Source organism: Penicillium concentricum (assembly GCF_028827145.1).
Source record: "Penicillium concentricum strain IBT 3081 chromosome Unknown utg000003l_segment0_segment0, whole genome shotgun sequence".
Classification (NCBI taxonomy): domain Eukaryota; kingdom Fungi; phylum Ascomycota; class Eurotiomycetes; order Eurotiales; family Aspergillaceae; genus Penicillium; species Penicillium concentricum.
Genome location: NW_026622756.1, coordinates 2,056,053 through 2,082,198, shown reverse-complemented (window position 1 = coordinate 2,082,198; position 26,146 = coordinate 2,056,053). Strand labels below are relative to the sequence as shown.

At 49.0% G+C, this 26,146-nt stretch overlaps 14 protein-coding genes across 14 annotated transcripts; 6 read left to right on the top strand and 8 right to left on the bottom strand.

Annotated features, from left to right (window-relative positions):
- Window positions 1-21: 21 nt before the first annotated feature.
- N7517_008622 (NAD(P)-dependent oxidoreductase) lies at window positions 22-1,038 on the top strand (the record flags this gene model as incomplete). The annotated part of the gene is made up of 2 exons (XM_056726352.1): window positions 22-219; window positions 274-1,038. The coding sequence occupies 2 exons, from the start codon at window positions 22-24 to the stop codon at window positions 1,036-1,038; spliced, it is 963 nt and encodes a 320-aa protein (XP_056577203.1).
- A 156-nt stretch (window positions 1,039-1,194) lies between these two features.
- On the bottom strand, window positions 1,195-2,109 carry N7517_008621 (MBL fold metallo-hydrolase; the record flags this gene model as incomplete). Its single annotated transcript, XM_056726351.1, has 1 exon — window positions 1,195-2,109. One exon carries the CDS (start codon window positions 2,107-2,109, stop codon window positions 1,195-1,197), a length of 915 nt encoding a protein of 304 aa, XP_056577202.1.
- An 891-nt stretch (window positions 2,110-3,000) lies between these two features.
- N7517_008620 (alpha/beta fold hydrolase) lies at window positions 3,001-3,876 on the top strand (the record flags this gene model as incomplete). Its single annotated transcript, XM_056726350.1, has 1 exon — window positions 3,001-3,876. The coding sequence occupies one exon, from the start codon at window positions 3,001-3,003 to the stop codon at window positions 3,874-3,876; it is 876 nt and encodes a 291-aa protein (XP_056577201.1).
- A 982-nt stretch (window positions 3,877-4,858) lies between these two features.
- Window positions 4,859-5,670, bottom strand: N7517_008619 (succinate semialdehyde dehydrogenase; the record flags this gene model as incomplete). Its single annotated transcript, XM_056726349.1, has 2 exons — window positions 4,859-5,196; window positions 5,496-5,670. The coding sequence occupies 2 exons, from the start codon at window positions 5,668-5,670 to the stop codon at window positions 4,859-4,861; spliced, it is 513 nt and encodes a 170-aa protein (XP_056577200.1).
- Window positions 5,671-7,247: 1,577 nt separating this feature from the next.
- On the bottom strand, window positions 7,248-9,140 carry N7517_008618 (cytochrome P450; the record flags this gene model as incomplete). Its single annotated transcript, XM_056726348.1, has 7 exons — window positions 7,248-7,439; window positions 7,511-7,645; window positions 7,715-7,915; window positions 7,968-8,384; window positions 8,442-8,705; window positions 8,768-8,859; window positions 8,921-9,140. 7 exons carry the CDS (start codon window positions 9,138-9,140, stop codon window positions 7,248-7,250), a joined length of 1,521 nt encoding a protein of 506 aa, XP_056577199.1.
- A 2,154-nt stretch (window positions 9,141-11,294) lies between these two features.
- On the top strand, window positions 11,295-11,543 carry N7517_008617 (uncharacterized protein; the record flags this gene model as incomplete). The annotated part of the gene is made up of 1 exon (XM_056726347.1): window positions 11,295-11,543. The coding sequence occupies one exon, from the start codon at window positions 11,295-11,297 to the stop codon at window positions 11,541-11,543; it is 249 nt and encodes an 82-aa protein (XP_056577198.1).
- A 384-nt stretch (window positions 11,544-11,927) lies between these two features.
- On the top strand, window positions 11,928-14,527 carry N7517_008616 (cell division control 45 family protein; the record flags this gene model as incomplete). The annotated part of the gene is made up of 2 exons (XM_056726346.1): window positions 11,928-12,680; window positions 12,731-14,527. The coding sequence occupies 2 exons, from the start codon at window positions 11,928-11,930 to the stop codon at window positions 14,525-14,527; spliced, it is 2,550 nt and encodes an 849-aa protein (XP_056577197.1).
- Window positions 14,528-14,914: 387 nt separating this feature from the next.
- Window positions 14,915-16,482, top strand: N7517_008615 (uncharacterized protein; the record flags this gene model as incomplete). Its single annotated transcript, XM_056726345.1, has 3 exons — window positions 14,915-15,689; window positions 15,756-16,219; window positions 16,282-16,482. 3 exons carry the CDS (start codon window positions 14,915-14,917, stop codon window positions 16,480-16,482), a joined length of 1,440 nt encoding a protein of 479 aa, XP_056577196.1.
- Window positions 16,483-16,741: 259 nt separating this feature from the next.
- N7517_008614 (uncharacterized protein) lies at window positions 16,742-17,227 on the bottom strand (the record flags this gene model as incomplete). The annotated part of the gene is made up of 1 exon (XM_056726344.1): window positions 16,742-17,227. One exon carries the CDS (start codon window positions 17,225-17,227, stop codon window positions 16,742-16,744), a length of 486 nt encoding a protein of 161 aa, XP_056577195.1.
- Window positions 17,228-17,262: 35 nt separating this feature from the next.
- N7517_008613 (uncharacterized protein) lies at window positions 17,263-19,387 on the bottom strand (the record flags this gene model as incomplete). The annotated part of the gene is made up of 3 exons (XM_056726343.1): window positions 17,263-18,540; window positions 18,570-19,212; window positions 19,296-19,387. The coding sequence occupies 3 exons, from the start codon at window positions 19,385-19,387 to the stop codon at window positions 17,263-17,265; spliced, it is 2,013 nt and encodes a 670-aa protein (XP_056577194.1).
- Window positions 19,388-19,450: 63 nt separating this feature from the next.
- N7517_008612 (uncharacterized protein) lies at window positions 19,451-19,735 on the bottom strand (the record flags this gene model as incomplete). The annotated part of the gene is made up of 1 exon (XM_056726342.1): window positions 19,451-19,735. The coding sequence occupies one exon, from the start codon at window positions 19,733-19,735 to the stop codon at window positions 19,451-19,453; it is 285 nt and encodes a 94-aa protein (XP_056577193.1).
- Window positions 19,736-20,485: 750 nt separating this feature from the next.
- N7517_008611 (putative JmjC domain protein) lies at window positions 20,486-22,101 on the bottom strand (the record flags this gene model as incomplete). Its single annotated transcript, XM_056726341.1, is given in 2 exon segments — window positions 20,486-21,064; window positions 21,082-22,101. 2 exon segments carry the CDS (start codon window positions 22,099-22,101, stop codon window positions 20,486-20,488), a joined length of 1,599 nt encoding a protein of 532 aa, XP_056577192.1.
- A 366-nt stretch (window positions 22,102-22,467) lies between these two features.
- Window positions 22,468-24,219, bottom strand: N7517_008610 (GTP-binding protein Obg; the record flags this gene model as incomplete). Its single annotated transcript, XM_056726340.1, has 1 exon — window positions 22,468-24,219. The coding sequence occupies one exon, from the start codon at window positions 24,217-24,219 to the stop codon at window positions 22,468-22,470; it is 1,752 nt and encodes a 583-aa protein (XP_056577191.1).
- A 1,151-nt stretch (window positions 24,220-25,370) lies between these two features.
- N7517_008609 (uncharacterized protein) lies at window positions 25,371-25,874 on the top strand (the record flags this gene model as incomplete). Its single annotated transcript, XM_056726339.1, has 1 exon — window positions 25,371-25,874. The coding sequence occupies one exon, from the start codon at window positions 25,371-25,373 to the stop codon at window positions 25,872-25,874; it is 504 nt and encodes a 167-aa protein (XP_056577190.1).
- Between the last annotated feature and the right edge of the window lie 272 nt (window positions 25,875-26,146).

Below are 26,146 nucleotides of genomic sequence, written 5' to 3'. Positions count from 1 at the left end.
ATCAAAAGCTCTATCAAGACAATGTCACCACCTGCACTTGGGTTCATTGGTCTGGGTGTTATGGGATATCCCATGGCCCTCAACATGCTGAATAGACTTGAAACGGGAACAAGACTGCATGTGTACGATGTGTCTAGCCAAGTTCTGGACAATTTCAAACAAGAAGCTCCCAACCTGGTTTCCATTTGCTCGAGTGCTCGTAACGTTGCGGAAAGATCGGTAGAGTCTCCCGATTTGACGGTGATGAAGGTGCGTGACTGATTATAATTATAGGATGTCGTTTTCACAATTGTCCCAGAAGGAAAGCACGTACGGGCCGTTTACCTTGACGAAGACAACGGAGTATTATCTGCGGCGGTAGAAAATAAGATTTTTGTTGACTGTTCTACAATTGACACAAAAACTTCAATTGATGTCAACGAGGCCCTACGGAGGAAATCTACAACGGCATCCTTCTACGATGCTCCTGTGTCTGGAGGCTCTCTAGGGGCAGCCGCTGGGACCTTAACCTTTATGCTAGGCTGCAATGGGGACGATCCAAAGCTGCCACTATTGAAAGAGCTACTAGGTGCCATGGGATCGTCTATCTTCCCCTGTGGCGGATTCTCCCTTGGATTGACGGCAAAACTTTGCAATAACTATTGCTCCGGCCTCATCGCCATTGCTACAGCGGAAGCATTAAATATCGGTATCAAGTCGGGGATGGACCCATCGGTGCTAGCTAGGGTTTTCACGAAAAGCACGGCACAGAGCACGATCAACGACAAGTGGAACCCTGTGCCAGGAGTTTGCCCAAATGCTCCGGCTAGCAAGGACTATCAGGGTGGATTTAAAGTGCAGTTGATGAAAAAGGATTTCAATCTTGCCGTTGAGATGGCCAAAAGGGTTGGAGCTCAGCTGCGTCTTGGGGAGCCCGGGCTGGCTGTGTATAGCGAGGCGAGCGAGAATATGGCATGTCGAGATCGGGATTCACGAGTCGTATTTCGTCAAATTGGTGGCATCGAGGATTGGAAGGAGAAACTAGGATTACCAAAGTAGGCTAGCTTGATCATGAACTTCACAATTTTACTCCCTCAATGGAACTTTCGTTTGTACCCCCACCACCATGTTACAGTCATATGAGTTGGAGCTTTGATGATACATGTATTATTTTCTGAAGTCGCTCTGGTGGACGTACAATTCACCCAAATTCGCCTAACGAGACACTGAGAAGGCCCGATGTTGATTTTTCTTCCACCACTGCACATCATGCGCCATGACAACCTCTACGTCTATCTCATCCATCTGTTGCAGCCTCCTAATATTCGAAAGAGTCTCTTTTGCTCGCACCCTGTCCACGTGTATGCAGTTTGTGTCTCCATGCACATCCACCCACGTAGCAATCTCTCGCTCCCCACTAAGCAGTCGTAGATCATGACAACTATCCCCCCCTAGATAGACCCACTGGCGGTCTCCGAGGCGGCAGAGAAGATTGATATGACCAGGAAGATGGCCCGGTGCATCAACAGCGTAGATAGATTGGTCATCCAACAAGTCAAGCGTTGCCTCGAACGGACCAAGCGGTTTCCAAGCAGGTGTGCTGAGGCTCGGAAGTTCGACCACGTGTGAAACGTCACGGAATAGGTTTGGATCAAAGAATTGATGAGAGGCGTTAAGCCCAAGTCCATTCTGAAGGAGGTCGAGGGAGCCTGGTCCAACAAAAAACTGTGCCATAGGGAAGTCTGCTGGGTCGCCGTGATGGTCATAGTGGAGGTGACTGAGGATGACGGTACCAATATCAGTTGGATCCAGCCCACCATCCCGTAGAGATTCAGCAACTCCCGGGCCAAGTCGATAAGGGGCACGCGATTCCAAATGGAATTTCTGCTGTTTCGTATAGTTATCCGGCTGGGCACGGAGACCTAGGTCGAAGAGTAGGTACCTGGGTCTGCGTTGACCCTCAACGCCAGGGTGGGCTACCAGAAAGCACAGTGATGGAACGGTAACCACCGCCTTTGGATCACTTGGAGAGACAAATGACCGTTCAGGGAGTGTGATTTCGCCACCATTGATCGGGGTCACGACGACGTAGTTCTGTCCGGTAGAAGGTGGCGGGAGTGTATTGGTCATCATCCACGCTTAGTTCTCTATGGAGATTGAAATGTCTTTGATGAAAAGCGCAAATTATATCCCATTTGTTCCGCAAGTTCACAAATGATAGGTCTGTTTGGGTGGGACTGAACTATGTGGGGTGAACGAAGCCGCTTTACGGATACTGAAAGCACGGTGGCCCCATCCACAAGACGCCTTTCAGTCATTAAAATAATGTGATATCTTGTCCTGAATGATGGGTTTGCTTATTGTTGAAATTCTGGTGGCCGTTGCTACGTCTGGTATATCTCATCTTATCGCCACTTCTCTTGCATCGAAAGGGGCACTAAAAGGACTGCGAAATATATCCCTTGATGCAATGGCAAGCACTTGCAGCACCCATACCCTGGCGTGTCAAACCCCACCTCTCGCCTTTCAAAAAGACGCTCTCTACGAGAGTAGCGGCGACACCAACCTTTCGTCCCGTGGTAGAGGTCAATTGGTGATAAAATTTTATAAAAATACAAGAGATCCTATATCTAGGAGGTTATAGATATGGAAGTAAAGCGGCAATGGAACCTTTTTGGCGTATAAACTTGTCCGTAAACCAGACAGTATATAAGGGTCTGAAATCTACACAAACCTCGGTTTAACCAACATTCATCGGTGTTTCAATTATTTTGTTATAAATACATAAGTCTCGCGGTATATAACTAGAGCTTAGTAATCCAATTCAATAAGACTTAGTTGGGTTGTAGAGGACTTGAGTACTGCAGAAGTTGTGTGGGGTAAACCCCATTCGCAGTGGAATATTTATTTGCACCTGCCTAGCTCTGAGGTTCTATAGCTAGTGCCAGCTACTCACTTAATACACACCACTCCAACTTATCTCCTCTCTTCTCTCTTTCACAACGAACATTAGAGAAAAAAATGCATACATCCGTTAACTCTATCTCGCATCATCTGAAGCACCCAAACGGGCAGACCACGCACCTAATCGTGGATGACTACACTGACCCCTGGGGAAAGCCACAGACAGTCCTCATCCAGGGTGGCTTTGCACGACATTCGGCGTTCTGGTACCATTGGATTCCGTCCCTCGCTCGCTCATATCGGGTGATTCGACGAGACACTAGAGGCCATGGAGAGTCATCCACTCCGAGGCCAAGCGACAATTACGCTTATACCCTTGATACAATCTTATCTGAATTGGTCGATACCCTCGACCAACTCGGTCTTCAAAAAGTACACTTCATTGGGGAGAGCACCTCCGGCATGCTAGGGGAAGCATTCGCCGCAAAATTTCCGAATCGGTTGCACAGTTTGGCCATCTGTTCGAGCCCAACCCACCTGCCGCCTGCCGCTCTGGAATTATTTTCCTTCGGCCACTCTAGCTGGCCAGAGGCATGTCGCAAACTCGGCTCCAGAGGGTGGGGAGAGCATCTTGCCCGAGTCCCGGGCGCACTCTCAGCGACAGACCCTAAGTACGAAGCGTGGTGGATATCAAACATGGCACTAAGTTCCAGCGAGGGTCTTGCAGGGTATGCCGAGTTTCTCTCGTCATTAGACGCACGGCCCTTTCTTTCGCAGATTTCAGTGCCGACACTAATCCTTGCGCCGGCGAAGAGCGCGGCTACTGGCTTGGAGGAGCAGCTGGAGATTGCGAGACAGGTGAAAGGGGCGAAGTTAGTTATTATCCATGGGACTGGGCATGAGATTTACGCGAATAAGTCTGATGATTGCATTACTGCTTTTATGGAGTTTTTGTCTGACCTGGACTTTCGCGATTCTACCGACAGTGCCTAGATTTGCTTCATCGTGGCTAATTGTGGATTTGTATTGGAATGACTTAGCAATATGACTACTTGGCCCTATTCTCGACATTATGTTTTCAGTGTCGTACCAAAGTTTGATAATGAGCATTGGATCCTTATAGCGAGGGGGTCAAAGGGAAATCCAGTCAACACACACACATAACCACCCGCCCTAGGATGGGGCTTGCTATCCCATAGCGGTACTTATCTCCCAAAATTATTTCTCGTCCAGCAAACATAACAAAATAGGATCATCCTCTTTCCGCATCCAAGTGATGCCATGGGCCAGGATTTGAACCTCGGACTCCCTATTGCTCTCATTCATACCAGGATATCCTTTGCAGCCGAGAGGTCATTGTGGAGATAGAACAGAGACCCATAAGAAAGCGTAGAACTCCCAACGTCCTTGGTACCACCAACAATGCTCTGTATCACTGTTAGTGTAAGCTTTTAGTAAAAGGATAAATTAGCATACACCATGAATGACAACAATCAGAGCCTAGCATAACCCATTCGCCACATGCTACCTAGGCTACGCACGCAGATTGATTGGCATAAGGCCAGCAGCTTAAATAATTCAGAAGGCAGGGATTGCGAGAACGTGTGTTGTTAGATTTTGGATGATCCATGTAGTGGCTGGTAAATCGACGCCGCATTTGCTGGGGAAATCCAGCACCTTAGTTTTAGATGGTGGTGTTATTACGAGCCATTCGAAAGGAACGGATCAATTCGGTCATCGAAGCTGAGGAGAGAAGAGAAGGAAATATCCAAGATCATGAGAGACGCGTGTACATGACACTCCGATAACAGACGCCAACGCTTAGCATCCTGATTCGGAAAAGTTTGAAATCAATTGCAAGATATAAGACATTCCCCCTCACACAGGTAAATTTAGGGCTTTTCCTACCAGTTCAAATAGTGGTACACGAGATTCGGGCGAAGTATGGAGTTGTGATATTCAACCTGGAAGATACTCAATATCCAGGTGCCGGCATCTCGTATGAGTGATGTATGTTCCTAATGGTCACAGTCTTGATGGGTTGGTACTCAGGTATGCTGTACTTGCTCCCCTCAAGCCCATAGTCACTCTCCTCGGTGCCCCTAAATGGCGATTCTGCGGCAGCCACCTTTCCCGTATTCACGCCGCATATTCCAACCTGCATCTTCTGCGTAATGCGCATCACCCGGCAGATGTTCTTTGAGTAGAAATATCCGGCCGGGCTAAAATTCGTGTCATTCGCCAACATCGCGACTTCCTCTTTACTCTCAGAGGCAAAGGTTGGCGCCAGAGGCCCGGAAGTCTCGTCTTTTGCTACCGGCATGTCTACCGTTGCCCCGGTCCACACAGTGGGCTGGGTAAAAGAACCCATTACCAAGCCCTCTTAGAATACTTCTTGTTGAGATCACGAGACTAGGAATGGAGGGAAAATCGCGAAGAAGAGAGATCATGATGCATCTATAGAAAGGAGGCGGTACATGAAGCCCCCGAGACTGACAAACGAGACAAACTAGGCAAATGTTAAGTCTGCACGGAGACAAACACATACCCTGCACGCATCGCATGTATGCATGCCTGTCAACACTTCCTCCGCTTCGCACCTCAGCACGCACTCTTGCTAACAGCATGAAGAATATGCTCCTCCACCTTCTGCACCGCGGCTCTGTGGATCAATGGGCCCTGTGGAGATATTCCGTCAAGGCCAGGTCCACACTTGAGCTCTTCAACCTGCTTAAGAAGTCTCCTCGTAAACTCCTCAACAAGCAAGTCTGCCTCGAACAGCGGCATTTGGAACGCATAGCTCCCTCAATAGCAAATTCCAGATCTTCATCCTCAAACACAACAAATGGCGCATTCCCCTCCGAATTCAAAACTAACCTTTTGGCTGTCCCTGCAGCTAGCTTGACTAACGCCTTTCCGACCCCTGTGGACCCCGTGAATCTTACCTTCCTAATAAACGGATCAACTTCTAACTTAGAAGCAACACCTCGGTCCTTCGTCGGGATAACCTGGATCACCTTCCTAGGAAACTCAACCTCAATGGCTAGCTTGGCTAAAGAAAGTGCCGTAAAGGGTGTTTCAGAAGGGAACTTAACAACAATAATAACACATCCTACCGCTAACGTAGGCGCAACTCTCCTAGTTATTACGGCCGCGGGAAAACTCCAAGGCGTTATAATTCTGCACACACCGACTGGCTCCTTGACGAATAGGGGATCACCTCGCCGTAAGCGCGGGAGACTTCAGCCACGAACCAGGATATGAAGCTGGCAGCGTACGTAATTTTGGCGCGTGCTTCGGCGAGAGCTTTGCCGTTTTCGAGGCAGAGAAATGTTGGTACTAGCCCTACTGATTAGCTCTCAGCAATTAAAATCACAGGCTGGGGAAATTACAGGCATCTATATTGGGATATGAGTAGATCGTGCCATTTGAGTGAGTAGTGAAGCACGGGCTGCAGCTGTTGTCTCGGGTCAAGTACTTTGGTTGGGCGTCATGTGCGCTCTGACTGGTCATTTGAATAGCGGTCATATTGCAGCCAAATAGTTGAAGAGAATTAGATACGCTTTGCAATGCAACGAGGGGCGTACGAAAAGGCCGTACCATAGACATCGAGGTATCGTCACCTTCATCCATTCTCCGGCAATAAAGGCCGAGTTGTGAATGAACTGGCTATAATTTTTTAATTCGCTGAAGCTCTCGGCGGAAGACATGTTGGAGCATATACTGCAATAACAGGTACCTGGAAGCGCCCTAATAAAACATGGCAGGGAATAGAAGAGGGTGAATAGCTCTTTATTTTCACTTTTGTGGTCTTCAATGTCGAACGGTCAGAGACTCGGTATGTGAATAGCCAGTATATCCCGTTATGTTTTGACTTGTCGTGCCATTCACTTACTCGTATGGATTTGGGGTAACATGACATTCGGGTAAGGTGCAGGTGCTCGGAGAGGATCCCCAGTCTTGGCTCCCCACACGTCCCACCCCACATACCTTGAAAATACCACTGCCCAGTTTGACCACACTTGATCCCTAAGGAAACTCCCACATCCGAGAAATCATCTACGCTACGGGAACCTATGTATTTCCCAGTACTCCTGCTCCTTGACCAAAGTGGTAATTGACGTGCCAAACAGGTCAAGTCCCAGGGAGTCTACGCCTACTCATATGAACCAGTCAGGGAAATACAAGTCTTGATAGATCTAGGGACCTCTAGGGAAGAAGTAGGACACATGAAAATTTGAGGCCTCTTATAGGCTAAGCAAACGGCGCAGGACCTGTCAAGCTAGGTATCTGCAGAAGGGCAATCTCCACCTCCATCACAAGTACGTTATGGGAGTGAATACCGACAGCAATCCCTTAAGACCCTAAGCTTCTCTCCGCAGTCTAACGCGACACTCAACATTAGTTTGCTTAACGAACCACACATTCTGCGTTTCTAAGGGTGCCTTAGAATCGACCAACTCAAAGTCAAACCGTCTCACGAGCTCGGGAACCAATTTGCCGATTTCCATCAAGCTAATGTTCTTGCCGATACAGGTTCGTGCCCCGGCACCGAACTGACTCGAACGGCACTGGTTAACTCTAGATCTATGATGTAGGTAAGAGTAGGAAGATGAAGGAAACTCACAGCAAGGAAACCACGGTCCATTTCCGAGGACCGGGCTGGGTCCTCTAACCATCTTTCTGGGCGGTACGATGCCGTGTCAGGACCAAACACCGACTCGTTCTGATGGATAACCCATGCGTTCACACCGACGATTTCCTAAACAGGTTCAATATTAGTATGCGTCGGCGGTGATATAAATGGCGGCGTGAGTTTCAATTAACCTACACCTTCAGGAAAGAATCTGCCAGATAGAGTCGCACCACCCTTTGGGACAACCCGAGCAAGAGGGAGCCCGGTCGCAGGATGTAAACGCAGAGCCTCTTTGATGCAGGCTTGAAGATATGGTAGATTCTGAGACTCTTGGAAAGTTATAGCAGGTGAAGACAGCTTGCCCTGCTTATCGGCTAGTTCGATTTCCTCGCGGAGCTAGAGTGAGGGTCATTAGCCTGCTACGTTAGGCAAAGACGAAGTAAGGTACCTTTCGATGGATACTTGAATGTTTGGATAAGTTGTATAGGAGCGCTGTAAGCGAGATGGAGGTTGTGTCGGAACCTGCCCCGACATTGGTGATACAGGTAGTGAAGATGTCCGCCAAGCTGATCTTTTCTGGATTTTGCGCATGCATCTTTAAAAGCTTCTCCAGGAAACTGTCAGAGGAGGGCAGGTTACTCGCCTTCGCCGAGAAATTGGCTTGGCCTTCTGCAATATGATGCGCTGTGAAGCCTTGCAGGTGCCCCATCCCTGGGGATGGAAGAAGAGCCACAATCTTGGCCAGGAATGGATGCCACTCCGCGTAAACGCCGACGTTGGCAGCATATATAAGGTAAGCGTGAAGGGAAGCAATCAACGAGTTCTGATCTGTACCGCTATCGAGGAATCCAAATCTCTTATTGACCTGGGCTCGCTATTAGCATTTCTGTTTCTCGGATATGCATTTTGTGGCTCATCCTACAGTAATAAGCCCAATCGCATCAAAGGCATAGTACTGCATCCAGTGTTGCAGGTTAAATGGACGACCAGATTCCGCAAACCCTGTAAGCTTCTGTATCAACAGGGCAGAACACTCCACTACGCAGGACTCCATCTGTACAAGGCTGGTCATGCTGTACAGCGAGGCGACTTTTCGTCGATTGGCACTATGGCGTCGCGGATCCCTATCCGTGAACAGGTCATGGGATTCGGGATTCGGATTCCCACTGGCATCGTACCATGCTGCCTGAGTGTACATGGTTATCATATGGTCCGGACAAGGCCATTAACTCCAGGCAATATACATACCTTGGTAAACGTTGAGGAATGTGAGTAGATCGTGCGAAGCACCTTAGGATCGTCAAGGCTATATTGCCGGGGAGCTATCCGGACAATCGGTCCTGTAAACCAACACAAGGTATAAGCGCCGACTCCACCTCCACAGGGAAAATAGGCCCATACCGTAGACTCGATGGAGGTCGATATTCCTTTTCTCAAAATCTCCATTGCTGATTGCACGCAGGTACCAAAATCGAGAAAATCTGGCCCCTAGAGGACCTGGGATATCTCGAAGGGGATCCAGTAATAGATTTATAACATATGCGAGGATCCAAATAACAACGACTACCCCTACAGCCATCATTAGGCGCGAGGAGACATCGGTATGGATTCGATTTGTCATTTTGACTCAAGTTCCTAAGGTTGGGAACCACTGCAGTCGACTACTTGAGAGGATTATATCTGGCGGCCTGACTTGTACATCCCCGCAAACATATGGGGGTGGACTTGCAGGGAAATACATTACATATTTGGGCTATTTGTCTGCTTCTACAAAAGTTACTATCTCAACAATTCCCAGATATCTGGGGCCCTGGCTTTCTCCGTGATGTTACCCCACATTGTACGGTAATCTTACTTAGTAACAAGTGCAGACCTCCTAGCAATTTCGATTTTCCCCACGCTCGACTGAATCCGTCGGAGTGGGTCATTCTAGCCTTGGCAGTCTGAACCGACTACCTCCGAAAGCAGGCAGTACTCTAGTTAACGTATTTCACAAGCGAGTGGCCACCCCCACCCAACCTACTGACTTCAAATACAATTATCCCAACCTAGTCTTCCGCACGACCCAGTAAAATCCAGACCCAACCCAGACTGGGTTAGACCTAGACTACGACATCGCCCGTCCACGGTGGGCGGTGGGCTATTTAGATTTTCGAGTGCCCGTCCATAACGCCCACGGCCCACGGGCATGCCCATCCCGGGCATGATGTGTTTTGGGATGGCCCACTGGCTTACATGGCCCACTCGCTTACCGGATACGTTAACTAGTGAGCAAGTCCTTGAGCTTATGTAATAATCAGGTCGTGCTCAGTGAGTGGGATCAGGCTGCTCAGGTGACGCTCAGTGAGCGAGTTATCTAGCTTATGTAATACTCATGTGATGCCCAGTGAGCGGGTCTATTGATTACGTAATACTTAGGGGCGTGCTCAGTTTTACTCAGTGAGCAAAAAGCGGCAAGGGAAATCCACCCATGTCGCGCGGCCTAAAATCGGGTGTATATGTTGTTTGAATCCAATTGCAGCACTGCGTATCAGCATAACTGCTTTTAGTTGCTGATTCGAAAGGCCGTTGAGGATCACGCAAATGCAGAGATACCTAGAAGGCTTACTCTAATAGATAATACACAGCTTCATTCTTTACTATATACTCCTCATAGAGGTGGTCATCCTTGGCTTATAGATAGCCAGCCGCTTTCTTCCTACGAGTTGTCAGCCGTGATCTCTCACATCCAAAGGTCTCTGACAACATAATACACATCTTTATCCTAGCCATCATGTCTTTGCTAGAAACACTGTTCAGTGGCTATTCTATTGGCACCTCTTTGACCACCGCCAGGGAAGTTCAAAGACTCCTTGACCAACTCAAGGAGATTGATTCCCCCTTAACTATATGTCTCTAGACCCGGCTAGCTTTAACTTTCTAGGCATAAAAGGAGCCTGGAAATCAAACGGCTATATAAGACAATTTTGGTCGTGGAAGCCAATCTCTCTTAATGCCGACGGAAAGTGCACTAGCAAGGCATTTTCTCCATCCCGTTTAAGGGAATGGATATCAAAATCTAAGACAAATCCAATCCGAGCCTTGGTTGAACCAAACGGGAATGCCCGTAGATTCTCCTGGACATCTCGCTGTGCTAGGTAAAGAGTGACTTTCTCGTTATCAACGGGCTGCGGTGGGTTTATTTCTATCTTCCAGGTAACCTTGGAAGGAAGCAAGAATTAATCAGCAACTGTTATCCATGAGCAGTACTTGAAGGGTCGGTCTGAGAAGGTACCTACAATATTGCGTTCTTGCAAGCGATGTGACGCTGATTTTACCACAGTTCGGCCTATGGAATTTCTCTGCACGGCTCTTGAAGGCATTCCTCATAGTGTGGGAGGAGAGAGGCAACATCACGCCAACTGTATACCAGGGTTGGTTTAATCTGGTCCGTCGAGAGAAAGAGGAGCTTCTCCCGCTCCTTCGCCAGCATGGAATCGTGTTTCATGCTTGCAGGTTATATAAATACTGTCAAACCAAGTCAATATCACGCCCAGCCAGCTGACAGCCTTGTTACGGCTACTGGCGAAGGGCAGGAAGAGAAAGAAGAAACATTGTTGTTCAATCTAGCAAAGAGCAGGGTCTTTATACCCTGCCAATCAAGCAAACAAACGCTCAGTCTGACAAATAAGTCAAAGGACGGTCTTATATCCAACAAGCCTGTAGCTCTTTCACTCGCTTTACCAGCGTCGATACAGACAGGACCTGGTATGGTAGCACGTACGACAGCCCAAAAATGCAGGCTAATAATGGTGACTTCAGAGCGACCATTGGAAAACTCCAAATTTCAGAATCTGAAGCCTCTCTCCGGTGGATCTACTACCATTCAAAATTGCAGAAGGGTGATGGTGTGATTCTGGAAGCCAGCTCGGGGCCTGAGCTCGCTCAGCATATCAAGGATATCGCCCAAGGGCTTCTACCCGCTGAGACTGTGAAAGAACTTGACTTGTTTTGCAGGAGACTGCGTGGTGGGCAGAAAGCGTGATTTGAACAAAGGATTCGCGCGTAAGACTCAATTTAAAGTGTAGACGGAAGAGTTCGCGTAAAGCACCCAATTTGCATTGAGCAATAAAATGAACCACCCATATTTTGGAAGATCTATACCCGTATTTAATTCAAGGAGTTAAGAAGTAAGACATTTAAATGAAATATTCAAGTAATTAAAGGGAAAATATCGTCGAGGTGATGAGGTATGGAATCTCGGCACGTGCCTCGACGCGTCGCGCTTGTCCACTTCCCCGGCGCTATGGGAGACTCTTTGCTGCAAGGGCTTCACACCAAATAACCACCTCACATTTCTGAGATTATTCTTACGAGTTCTTTTTCTTCATGAGCTGTCGCATGAGCATATGACAATCCCAAGCTGGCCATGTATCTCCCTCGGCAGCTCATCTCACACCTTTACCTACAACTCCTCCGATCTCACCACCCACTTTCTCCACCCGTCTTGATTCTCGTGGCATTAGAGCCAGACGCGCTATGTGCCTGTCGAATTCTCACAGCATTGTTAAAACGCGACTATATCCCTCATAAAATCCAACCAGTTGCAGGATATGGCGACCTGTCGCGTGCGGGGGAGGAACTGGTCCGCCCGATGCAGACCACCAATGGCGGCAGCGGAGGAGTTGTCGTCTGTCTCGGAGTAGGGGGTCTAGTGGATCTGAGCGAGATACTTGCTTTGAGCAATCCCGAGGACGAGGTGGAAGATATGGGAGGCGTAGAGATCTGGGTATTCGACGCGCGACGGCCGTGGAACCTGGGGAACGTCTTTGGTGGACAAGGTGGGATGGGTCAACCTATGGCTGAAATCGATACCAATGCGCGACGGCGAGGACGCGGGGTTGATAAAGGGTGCATCACTCCCGCTTACACGTCGAAGAATGGCGGAATCATCGTGTATGACGACGGAGACATTGAGGAAGAGCTTCGCAACGAACGAGAGGCATACTACGCGTTACTGGAAATGCCAGAGGTAGACGATGATGGAGATGACGCGAGTGACAACGGATCTGAAGACGAAATGCAAACAGGGTCGAAAAAGCGCAAATCCTGGTCAGGTCGCGAAGAGGATGAAGATTCAGAAGGCGATGAGCCACCCCACCAACGGAGGAGAAGCAATTCAGTAGGTTTTAACATTTCTATGGCTCGACAATAGGCTAACGCGTGATATAGGGCTCCTCCATTGCCTCGTCGCCGACTCGCCGCAAAAAGACTGGAATCAATTCTTCGAACTCGTCGCGATCTGTGACACCGACAACTGACTCGCCATCACCAGCCGAGGCAAAACAACCCTCGGCGCGGTCATTAAAGAAACGTTTAATTAATCTCAAGCGAAGACACGACTCTGTTCTGCAATCATACTATTCGTCTGGAACCTCATACTCCGAACCAATTTCGTCGCTGATCTACTCTTTGGCATCTGAGCTTGGAAGAGATGACAATGACCTGTTATGGCTTGCTATTGTCGGTGTCTCCAGCCTGGAACTCAGTGGTCGAACAATGACCGGAGTGGGTATTTCAAACACATCAGAATCAGGAGGCTCAGCAGGCTGGGGTGGCCAACGTGGTGAACACATTCGCCAAATACTTCGCGATGAAGTGCATCGTTTGAACCCGCCTGATCCTGTAGAATCAAATCGTGACATCCGAGGAGAAATCAACGGTGTCATTCCAACAACAGCTAGATCACCCACCGATACGTCGATCCGTCTTTCCCCTGAACCGCGATTTCTTCTTGTCCGACACTGGTCTCTATACGAAAGTATGCTCCACAGTCCTTACCTCGCCCCAAGGCTGCATGTTTGGACTGAGAATGGCCGCAAACGACTGCACAAACTTCTGGCCAAGATGGGAATCAGTCTGACCCAGTGTCACCAATACTATACCCACATGGACATGGAATTGAAGCGTGTTCTACGATCACGTCTGCTCAAGTACGCCCCTATGTATGGCCTGGATGGACTCGTGCCATCAGAGGGATCTGGGAGTGCAAGTGCCCGTGAGGGCTGGGGATTTGTGCGTTGCTGGGGCTGGAAGGCATGCCTCTCGGCCACAGATGTGGGTGTTATTGTGGGTGCAATGCTGGAAGTTGGGCCACACGAGACATTGGCTTCTTGGGACGCCAAACGTGTGCCGCGAGTACGCGATGATACAGAAAATGACGGAGTCTCAAGCGAACCTGACTTGGCTAGTCTGCTGCCTCGGTTCTGGAGTGCGTACGACGCCCTTTCATTAACGTCCGAATCACCCACGATTCTCCTAGAGTCTTTGCCCCTGGCTCAGCATCTACACCGTGCTATCCTTCGCACTGGTACCTCCTTACTCTCCAAACATCAAATCCGTCACCTTCGAGCATTCCGCATTGCTGTGGTCAAGGATGGACCCGACGTTAAACTCTTCACAAACCCCGGGGCCTTGACGAAATTGGCCCTGTGGATCGCCGAGGCCATTCGAGTCCAGGAGAAAGAGCGTGGCGACTCAGTCAAGATCGGTCAGAAGAGAGCAGCAGGAACTCCTCTCGTCCTTGCCGGGCTCGATGAAGATCGCGATCTCTATGTTGTCGTTGGCACTGGTGGCGGCGGCGGTGTTGTTGACTTCGCTGCCATGGCCAAGCGCCAGGAGGAACGCAAGAAGAAGAAAGACGACAAGGAGAAGAAACAGAAAGAGCGATCAGAGCGCCGGTCCCAGCGAGCCGCAGAGCGTGCTGAACGAGAAGACGAGACTGGTGCCGAAGACGAAGATTCAGAAGAGTCTGATTCCTCATCGGAATCGGAGTCCGAGGACGAGGAAGATCCGCGTGGAAAGAAGCATCTTCTCCGTAACCGGTTTGGTATTGCCTTCCAGGAGGTAGTCCAGGAGACGAATGCGCGTGTCCGCATCGACAGCTTCGAGCATTGTGTTGTCGAGGTCCAGAAGGATGACCTTGGTGGCTTCCTCGAAGCATTGAGTTTCCGCAGTGTGGTGGGATAAATCCCCTACGAACACAATCACGCAGTCTACGACCTGTCATCTTTGTTTTACTTTGTTCGATGCATGGGATGGGAGGGATATATGGGGATACTGGACTTTGAAACCGGCTACATGCATAATGACCGCATGGCTTACTACGCTTGCAAGCATTCAAACGCCTTCATTCTTGCATCTGTCTCCGGCGTTTATGGTGTTGGAAAACATGTCTGATTCTATCTAGTCCATAGTTGCGAATCTATGCATTTTCGGCCTTCTCTCCGAAAGCTCCCCGCATATCCCCCCCGCTTGATCTTCAGTACTTCATCTGCTTTTTTAGATATAACCCTGACATAACCCAGACTCAATTAACGAATAGCACAAGAAAAGAGGAAAACAACCCAATTGCTCATGTCACAGCACGAGTACCCCATCCTCCCCCGGGAGACCACCCTCGCCAACCTCCCCGCAGAGTATTCCACCGACGCGCAAGAGCAAATCACCCAAATCCTCACAACAGCCCCAATCAACCGGCTAGTGGTGCTAGATGATGACCCAACTGGCACACAGACCTGCCACGACATCTCTGTCCTAACGGTCTGGGACATCCCAACACTAACAGCCGAATTCCAGTCCACAAAGCCAGGCTTCTTCATCCTCACAAACTCACGTGCCCTCCCACCAAAAGAAGCAGAAACACTCATCTACGAGATCTGCACAAACATTACCCAAGCCGCCAAAGCAACAAACCAAAAGGTCGACATCGTCCTCCGCGGCGATAGCACATTACGCGGCCACTTCCCCCTCGAAACTGATATCGCGCAGTCGGTCTTTGGCCCTGCAGACGCACTTGTTCTCGCCCCATTCTTCTTCCAAGGTGGGAGGCTTACCATCGACGATGTGCACTACGTCACCGAAGGCGACAGTCTCGTCCCGGCCGGCGCGACACAGTTCGCCAAGGATGCAACGTTCGGATATAAAAGCTCCAATCTCCGGGACTACGTCCTCGAAAAGGCGCCCCGGTTCAACGCAGTCCAATTATGCTCTGTGACAATTGAAGAAATCCGCATCGGCGGGCCGCAGGCCGTCTGCAACAAACTGCTTACTGCACCAGTTGGCGGAGTGGTGATCGTCAATGCGGCCGCGGAGTCTGACATGCACGTCTTCGTAGCGGGATTGCTACTTGGTATGTCCGACCGCTTTACTGCTAGTTTGAGTACGTAGACCCCATGGCTAACGCTAAAATACCCAGCCGAGTCTAAGGGCAAACACTTCTTGTACCGCACAGGCGCGGCCTTCGTCTCAACTAGACTCGGTATCCGTTCTAAAGCACCCATCTCCGCTGCTGAGCTCCATCTGCCCTCGCCGCGTCAGACAGGGGGGCTTATCATTGCCGGGTCGTATGTTCCCAAGACTACCGCGCAGCTGAAAGTGTTGACGGATCGGCGCGGCGCATTGGGTCAGTTGGCGATCATTGAAATGAAGGTTGAGGAACTTATTGCGTCGCCGGAGATTGCGGCGCGTGCTGTACTGCGCGTTGTGCAGGAGACGGAATCGCATCTGCGGGCTGGGATGGATACGCTTGTTATGACGAGTCGGGCGCTTGTGACTGGGGGCGATGAGTTGTCGTCGCTGAAGATTGGGTCTGTGGTTGCGGAGGCGTTGGTTGGTGTTTTGCGGCGGATTGAGGTGCAGCCGCGGTTTATTATTGCCAAGGTATGATATATGATATCTGGTATCTTTGTTTGGGATGGGTGTATTGGTGCTGACTTTCTTAGGGTGGGATCACATCTTCGGACGCTGCGACTAAGGGCTTGAATATAAAGCGTGCTACTGTCGTTGGCCAGGCGGCGCCTGGTGTGCCTCTTTGGCGGTGCGATGAGGAGACTAGTCGCCATCGCAGTGTGCCTTTCGTTGTCTTCCCTGGGAATGTGGGTGGGGAGGAGACGCTTTGCGAGCTGGTGGAAGGGTGGAGTTAGATGTAGCTATTGAAAATGAGTATGTATAGGCGCTTCTACATCTACATGTAAAAAGGTCTCTGAGAACCATAACACAAGACTGCTGAAAGGACCACTGAACGGACTATGAAACGAATTAAAACACAGATTATGTGTTTCTTTCCCTGTTCTCTTCCTTTGATCTCAGCCCTCCTTCTCTCTCTTTTTCGTTAGTTCTCCGTTTGTGGCCTCTTGCATTTAGCATGGCGGCTATTAGTGTGACTTGACGCTTCGAACCACACTACGTACCATACACTTGATACAGAATGCCATGTCCTTCTCGCTCCAAGGCTCCTTTTTCTATCAATACCTGGCGAAGTCGACCAAATTCTGGAGCGGCGTATTTCCGGTAGATGGCAGTGATTATCTCCAGGGCAGAAGCCGACGGATCAAATTTGGTCTCAACAAGCAGTCCATTCGGGTCGGCACCGTGCTGAATGAACAGCGATATAATCACCGCCAGACGAGAAGTGCCATGTTCACTAGTGTCGTAGTACTCAATCCATCGACGACGATCTGCTTCTCGGAGATAATCCAGAACAACCAGCCAGGGTGTCTGCTCCTTTCCATTCAGCCCTTGGTAGGGCTGGTTCGGATCGGCACCACTCGTGAGAATTTCACTGATTATTTCTGCACTGGATAAAGGGTATACGCTCTGCCGCCGACTGGCGAGCAACTCGATGGAATGACTGAGAAGTGGTATGCCGCTATCACTGCCATGCAACATTCTATCATTCCAGACACGTTCACGTACCAGGGTTGCTAGGCCGAACTTGCAGAGAGTGAGAGAAATGGATCACGAAAGCTAAGATTCTTTCGTTTCTCATATGACGAAAAATGGTTCCGTGCCCAATGATCATGTTCGATCGACTGGCGGGACACCCAATGCTGACACAGGGCTCGATCCAACTCGGCAATAAGCACCAGCTGTGACTGTCGATGATTCAGAGACAATCGTGCATGAGTGAATGCGAGGATTATGTTGGGCCACCGGTCATCTATCTGTCGGTTGGGATGAAACTCGTCTAGTGGCCACCTGACTTGGAAAACAATAGAGGTGAGAAGCGATGTGTGCGGTTCAAAACTTGATCCTACCATGTGCTCCAAGAGACGGGATCGAACATGAGGCAGGGAGAGGAAATCCTTCACGGTTCGATGCACATAAGAGACCTTACTATAGCCTAGCTGCTCTGCCGGCGATGGTGTATTGCGCCGAAGCATGCCTGTTGATAAGCCTGAGCTATGAGTCACTATCAACCCGGCGCACTCTCTGGACAGCCGGGTCTTGGTCACTTCACATATACGAATGATGTCCTTTTCGCTCGCCTGTTGCACGTCTTTTGGGATTTGACCCACGATCTCCTCAAATTGGTCGGCAAGAGCAAATTCCCAGAGGCTCATGGATGCCGCATCTTCGTGTCGAGTAGCATAACAAGCTTCTTGTCTGGCATGAATGAGCTGAAACAGGCGTGAAGCAATCAACGTTTGGTTGTTCGATGCAGAGTCGAAAAGAAAATACGTAAATAGGTCATCCAAGTCGGTGGGATGCTGGCCCAGGTATTCATGCATTTGCCAAACATCTTGATAGTTTCCACGGCGCAGTAGAGATTGGACCACAAGCAACACCCAGAGAAAAACGCCATCTGCGGCTGTAACAATGCTCTTGATGAGTTTTGATGCTGCCTCTTCATCTTTCGTGAGGACTTGGATAATCAAGGGGTCCCCGTTTAAATGATCCTGGGCAAAGTGAAGCATATCTCTTCGGGTCAGTTCGTGGAGCTCAAGGTTTGGATTCGTTCCAAAAGCCGCACGAAAAGTGAAAAGGGGCCGACTGGATAGACAGATTTTGACGTGAGAATATGAAGCAACGCAGTCCTTGAAAAATTCCACGATTTGCTGATGGTCGCCTGCGAATTCGTCTAGTCCATCAATGAACAAACACACCTTACCTCCGCGACCTGCGTAGTCCAGAAATGAGTTCAGTGCTGCTGTCAGCTCAGGAAGGTCCCATGAGATCGAAGCTTTCACTGTTCTCGTGTACTCAGAGACAGAAGGTGTTTCCACCTCACCGGAAAGACCAGTGGGATGAGATATCTTTGCTGGTCCAGTAGTTGTGCTAGAAGATGCCGTATCAAGCCCGTCTGAGTCCTCTGCTCCAAGGTACCACTAATCCAAAAATAAAAGCCAGCGGTGATGAGTCGCTCATTCCGCGCCCATGAGCGAAGCAAACTCATTTTTTGGGCGTGGTGCATCACAAAACGCATCAAGGTAGACTTTCCGGATCCTGCTTTGCCGCTAATCCAGTATATACCTTCCTGGTGCTCTCCACTTTGTAACCAGCCACTGAGAGAATTCTTCGATTGCCACCGCTGGAAGACCGGGTTCGGTTTATCGGCGAATATCCACTCAAACGTTTTGCTATGGGCGACAGTGACACTCTCCTCTCGATCCGTCATAGAAGAAAACTTGATAGCTTCCACCAGGAAGTCTTGGATGGTCGTCTCGTGATCTGTAGATACTGTGTCTTCCGAGTAGACTTTGTCAACCTCCTCAACTGCCACTGCATTCTGTACTCTAGCAACGTCTTTGCCGAAAAGTGTAACAATGCTAGGCTCGGGGGACCTTTCATTCCTCTTTGGTCTTTCATCCAATGAGTGAAGGTTGTTGGGTGTTTCTTTGCCTCGGGAAATGTCCAAGGAAATGAGAGCCTCACTGTTAGTGATTGGGCTGTTTGAACAGAACGGTTAGTTATCCGAAAAGTCTACCGCGTGAGAAGAAATGGCCAATGAACATACCTATACGCTAATGAAGTCGCCGCCTCCAGTTCCAACTTCAATGACATTATCCTTTCTTCTAATGCTTCCACATCTTCTCGCGACCAAAACATCTTCAATTCCCTGACATGCAGGAGTGAAACAGGCCCAAAGTCCCGGATTAGCCTTAGGCGAGATCAAACAATCTGAAGAATGAGGTGACAGGTATTGCGGAGGCCATCCATCGCCTGATCCTGTTCCGACAGTGGTCCGATCTCCCTTAGACAACTACCCGCTATGCTGTCACTCAGCGTGGTCAACTTGGTATGTAAGCTACATGCATCCCATCCCTCAACAGGCTGCTCGCCATTGGGAAGGCTATGGATTTCATAAAGTTGACCAACAAGTTGAACGCCTGCATGAAGGAACTGCACAACTAGTGTTGGAGCTGGAGCTGATATGGCGCCCTGATCAACGGCCATTTTAATCTTGGCCCAGTTCGCGACTTCAGTGATATTTTGGAAAGGATGCAGCTGGAACGGCAACACAAGGTTGAATACAACAATGTGAAAATGAGTCAAGAGTGGCTTATCTAAATTGGACTTATGTACCCTGGTCCGTCTTTACAGTCCAACGTAAGCAACACAGTTGTCATAAATTAAGATAGATAATGAATTTATGAACAGCTCTATTTGATTATAATTGATTGTTTTTTGAAAAGTCCCTAAGGATAATGACTATCAAGTTGTAGGACATCTCTATAAAACCAGATCTCGGAGTGGCTATGTTAGGCACATATAAGCGCAACAAACTGTGTGCTTGATGTCCCTAGGGGAGCCACGGACATGGGGAATCGAAGACAATATGGGAATTTATGTTAAGGTCTATTGAATGGACGGAGCATTGTGTAGGAAACGGTTGTGAGATATCTAATCTCTCACGCAGGTGGAAATAGTCGACCTGAAAGTTTCAAGACACAAAAGTTACTATAACAACGTGAGAATAAGCTATTTACTGGCTCTGATATCATCTTGAGCCAGATCAAACTATCAAAGACCTTAAAGACAGAGGCACACGCGGCTGACTACTCCTGCTTTGAGTAATTGAGGTATTACATATATGCAGAATACCATACAGTTTGGTTGTGTCAGGTTATAATGAATTTGCAAAGCAGCACATCTATCTCATTCCGAGACAACATATCATCGTGCATCTCTCATAAAGCTGTTCTCTCACCCCCACCAGAAGTTCACACTGATCCCAGCCCTCAATCCACGCACATAGTGCCACCACCCAACAGGAATGTAAAGGCACTCGCCTTCATGGAGAACAGTCTCCACATAATCCGCATCCATGAACCCAGGCCACATCTCTTCCCATTGCTCATACTCAGCAGGGGAAGACTCGATAGCAGCCAGATCCACCTTGGAAGTGTTGGACATATCAACCAGTCTACGAGTCGTTGGCCGAGCCCCAGATACAGGATCTGGATCTGCCGTTTCATCAATAGACGTGACCCATTCTTGTCCCCGTGGATGGATCTGAGAGTCAGGTGTACAAGGTGAGTACAGCCGGACGTACTTGGTTCCCACGACTTGCGCGAGGATATTGTGGTGGGGGTCGTGGTGGAGAGGGGAAATCGTCCACGCAGGTCCGATCCAAGTATTGATAATGGGATCGCTGGGGATTCCCATAAGTGAGCCTGTATCTGAACTGTGTTCGGATACGTCATCTTTATTTGGTGCTGTGTCCAACTGGGCGTCATGCGAGGTTTCAGGGACCTGTGCTTGGGATTTCGCCTCGCGCTCACGCTTTTTTTCTCATACACCGGTGTTCCCGGGTCTGGGCCCGGCGGGATAATAAAGCAGTAATCCGGTACACTGATATCGTTACGCAAGGCGGGTATTTGAGAAAGTAGGTCGTGTTGCGCCATGTATGCCGTCTCTCCATCGAGATTGGTGACTTGGGGCTGGTTTTCCGGCTCCCCAGTCGGGGTGAGTTTGCCTTGCCATATGTACTTGTCTACAAAGTCCTTGAACGTCATAATCTTCTGTCCCCAGTCCTCGTCGGTATACGACCTTCCCACCTCAATTGGAACCAATCTGCGACCCCCAAACGTGCGGTCCCACCAGTAATTCCGCGAAGACCACGGACGCGTCGAAATTGCCGGCCAGTGATCCATTGCATCTGTTATCACGAGCGGGGTTCGAATGTTTTGAATGTGGTGTTCGATGGAATCAAACGACGGCGCCGATAAACGCGGGATTGGATGTTCCAGATGGGGTTCACGGATCGCATTTGGAGGGAAGAGAGGAGGCGAGAATTTTCTGCGCTTCGCGGTAGGATATTCCGGACTATCAGTGTTGTCGTATTCGAATTTGGGGGATTCTGTAGCCGCCTGCAGCGTGGACAACAAGGTTTCGACCAGTTTCTCGCGGAGGGGCGCTCCAGACATGATCAAGACGTTATCGAGGATGGCCACGACATCTGATAGCCATGGCGCATCTGGGGAGAGTTTCGGCTCAGGTTCTGCATTCTTGATGTCTTGAATGAGTTGCGAGACAACAAGGTGGGTTTCAAATCTGGCTTTAGGGATCAGGCCGCATTTCGTGATGATGGTGACGCAGGCCTTGATGATAGACGCGTCCGTATAGAGTCGATGCCAGCAGATGTGCACATCCTTAAATGGAAAGGAGTGTAATTTTGAGTTGGCAAGCTCAAGTGCTTTCTCGGTGTCATTGAAGAGAAGATCTTGAAGGTCAGGGTTGTCGCATTGGAGGATGGGGTCGTCAAAGCTTGGCTCGGCGATAACAGACAACGCGTCACTAAGGACTGATGAAAGGGCCATGACCGGGGGATGTGAATTGAAGAATAAAGAAAAGAAAGCAAAGAAAGAGGCGATGCTAGAAACTATCCTCAAAGTAATCCCAAAGTGTCCCCAAGGTATGTTGTTATGGTGGGATTGATCCTTCCACTGTCCAAAACAAAATATCACAAACCCTCATTCTGGCAATCAAATGAAAAAAAAATATATAGGGGATTATCTATGTCCTATATTCTCTAATATAATAGGGCCAGGTTTTTTGAATAGAGTAAAATCAAAGCTAGGCATATGTGCAAGTTTTATAGATTGTAGGGGAAGTTGAAGGTATGTTGATGCTTATTATATAGTACACTTTGTTCATCATCAAGGGAGTTTTCTAATATACATGCTTCATTCGAGAAGCTCCATCACCAATTTAGGAATTCGAGACACACCTTCGCCTCTTTTAGCACTGACAGGGACAGCACACACTTTCTCCTTCCAAGCCCTTTCATGACCAGATGGATGCTCAATCGAGCCATTCTGGACACCAGACAAGTATTCCTGCAGAGCTCGGAATTGTTCATGTGTGTTTTCCAGGTCTGCCTTAGATGCCACGACGAACCATGGCTTCAGATGCAGAGGTGTCATCACCAGCGGAGGCAGCGAGCCATCGGGGTTGGTATTCAATATCGGGGCAGGCTCTCGGTCGAGTGGTTGTCGCCGATGACCACCATCCGCATTTTCAGTGAAGGGGTTCCATTCAATGATGTCGTCTTCCTCGACAGCGTCAGGCTCTGCATCGCGCATGCGCTCGTACTCTCCAAGTTCGCGCCACAATTTCTGGAGTTCCTGTACAGGATCGCCAAAACTGAGATCAACCACAAAGGCCAGAATCCCAGCTCGGTCGATATGTCGTAGGAACCCGAGACCAAGTCCTCGGTCGAGATGGGCACCTTCCACCAGACCCGGAATGTCCGCAATAGTGAAGTGCGTGCGACGGGCCTTCGACTCAACAAGAGGACGACCCTTCATGTCGTCGGTGATGACAGTGCCAATACTGGGAGAAAGTGTAGTGAACTCCCAGTTTCCAATGCGGGTCCGACTGTTGGTTAACGAGCGGAGAAGCGTACTCTTGCCGGCGTTTGGTTTCCCAACCAAACCGACATCTGCAAGGAGCTTAAGCTCGAAGTCGAGCTCCAACATCATTCCACCTTCACCTCGGCTTGCAAATTTCGGTCGTCCCATGACTCGTGTGGAGAAATGCGGATTGCCCAGACCGCCAATACCACCGGCAGCCAGAAGCATGGGTTTATCCATGGGTTTTGAAAGGTCCAGCCAGATCGGCGACTTGGGTTCCATGGCTGCTATATTCTGTCGTCGCGGGTATGATTTCGGAAATTGCACCATAAGGAAATCAGATGGCTTTGCGGCGGGGTGTAACACCCAGCGTTCGTGCTGGATAGGGTTGAACTCCGGCTCGTCTTCTTCAAGTCCTTCACCTTCAGCTTCAGCTTCAGGGTCAGCGTCATCAGGAGCCTGCCAAACCTTCTTCTCCTCTTTGGCAATATAGGACGCTTCTTCCGCAGCCTTGATACGGGCCCACTCCACCTCGACTGGATCATAACGGCTCACCTCCCGCACCACGGTGCCGACAGGTACCTGAAGGAGAACGTCGTCGCCTCGTTTTCCACCCTTGCTTTTACCTTGCCCGTTTCGACCCCTACTGGCTCTGACAATGCCTCTGCGGGCCAGCTTATGGAGACTCGTCAGACCCTCAACGGTCTGGATGTATATACCGCCTCCGCTGCCACCGTCACCGCCATTCGGGGGTCCCTCTTCGACATATTTCTCGCGCAGGTAGGCTACACAGCCGTGTCCACCAGAGCCTGCGTGAATTTTCACCCGACATTTGTCTTGAAAAATGAACCGCGAATAATCCTCCGGAGCAGGGTCCAGATGCGACAGGTCCGGTGTTACCTCGTTAGGTACGGCATTTTTGGTGGGCTGAGGGGGTGTCTCAGGGTCGGCATTGGTGCTTTGAAATCGGTTCCGTGCAATGTACGGTTTTTGGAGGTCATATAGGAATAATCGGCTGCAACGGGCTCGTCTTGGAAGGAATGGTCGTACGGGAAGGGAAAAATAGACTCGTGGATGCGCCATGATGTGTGATTCGCGGCTATCTCTCGCTCATTCTGCAAATGCAGCTGCTTCAACTTTTGAGATTGTCCAGTTAAGATTAGATCTTCATAGGGCGCAGATATACCGGTTTTCAATGAATTGTCGACAGGCTGAATTATGACTTCAGCGGATTTCTCAAGGCCCCGATAAGATCACATGGTGATAAGTCACTTATAGTATCCCCACTGAGTGCAGAATATTTGCCCATAGTATATTCTTTTTTAATGACCACTTTTGCCTCTCCTTTTTCCTCTACCAATTCATGTTCCATTTTTACATATCCAAAAATGGGCTATAAACCTCATGTAGCACAAACCTGAATTGTTATTCAGAAGGATTCGCCAAGGACAAACAAGCTGATCAAGGCATGCCCGACTCTGCATCTTACCGCTTGCTTGCCACCGCCTCATCAAATCCCTGCATCGAAATATTGGATATTATGAAGAGCCGTTGGGCTTCCACATCCGACCCATAGGGTCACAGCAGCTACCCTTGTTGCATCTGCACGTTACCGCTGTGACTCCCCGAACCCGTGACAAAGTGACCAATGAACATATGCGGACTCTACTTGGTGGGCTAACTCATTTTAGTCTTGTCTGATTGCGACTCGACTCTTTGTCTAGCTTTCACTAGTGTGTCGTTGAGTCGCTGACATGCAGCAAAGAAAAAAAAACGGTGAGCCTTTGTTTTGTTTAATACTGTATTGTTTGCTTTTTCAACCTGCCAAGATCTTGCACATCCTCTTTTGGCCTTTGATGCTGGTATATAGTACTAAGCCATAAAGGAAAATATCAAAAAGAGCATAAGTCGGTGAAGAACCCTGGGAATCATCAATATGCATCCATGGATCACTAGCATGACCATTACTCGGGGGCTGATCATCAATTTGAACCTTCTGAGGCGATGAGATGACTCAGTGATAACCTTTCCCTTTGTCTTCCCTTGACTACTCTCTGAGATCTCTATCAACTAGAAAGCAATCTTTCACAGCCCAAATCGATGCTCACATACAAGAGAAAGCGCGATACAGTCGCAAGCAGCGTCCATACCACCGCGGAAAAACCGAGCATTGAAGAGTGGATTGAAGATACTATGGCAAGATCGACGAAGCCGTGATCACACCGGGATTGACAATGCCAGAGAAATGCCTAGGCAGCTTGGAACACCGGCCTGACATGGATAAGGGACATGTGGAGAAAGACGAAATCCAGAATAGGTTCAGAAATTTGAAAGAGACAGTCCACAGACAAGAGGAAAGACCCAAGAAATCTGAACTACAGGAGGATATAGTTCAAGAAAAGATTACCAGCTTGCAAGAGCAGCTCAGCATACAAGGCTTCTTTCAAAAATACAGTGGGTTAAAAGAGAGGCTCGCCATGCATGAAAGACTCCTAGAGATTGCGGATCAACAAATAAACACACAGCAAGAGCTCATAAAACACTTGTTTGAAGCGCAAACCTCAACTTCACGACAACTTGCCCTTATTAAACAAAAGCTTTCGCAACAACCTGAATGTATGCAACAGCCACAAGTGGAAGAACCCGAGGGACAGCAGTCTAATCCGGGTGGAGGAGTCAACAAAAGTACATATGCTTCTGATTATGTCCTTGTCTCGGAAGATGAAGCCGCCAATTAAACTATTTGGTCTTGTGTTGGTGTCTTTACAACGTGTGGTTTAAAGGGATTCGGTGGTTGCTCCAGCAAGGCACTTCTAGCTTTATTTCTACCAGATGTACTTAGATTGCTCCAATCGTCTGGTGTTTTTTTTGATAGCTCCATACCAACCAGCGCACAGCAGTAACTGGAAGGAGAGCTTTCCTGTTATATCTACGCTGTTGTCAAATCGCACCCAACCTTTCTTTGTTTAATATCAATTTTTGAATGAATTCTCCTATCAGGCATAGCGTA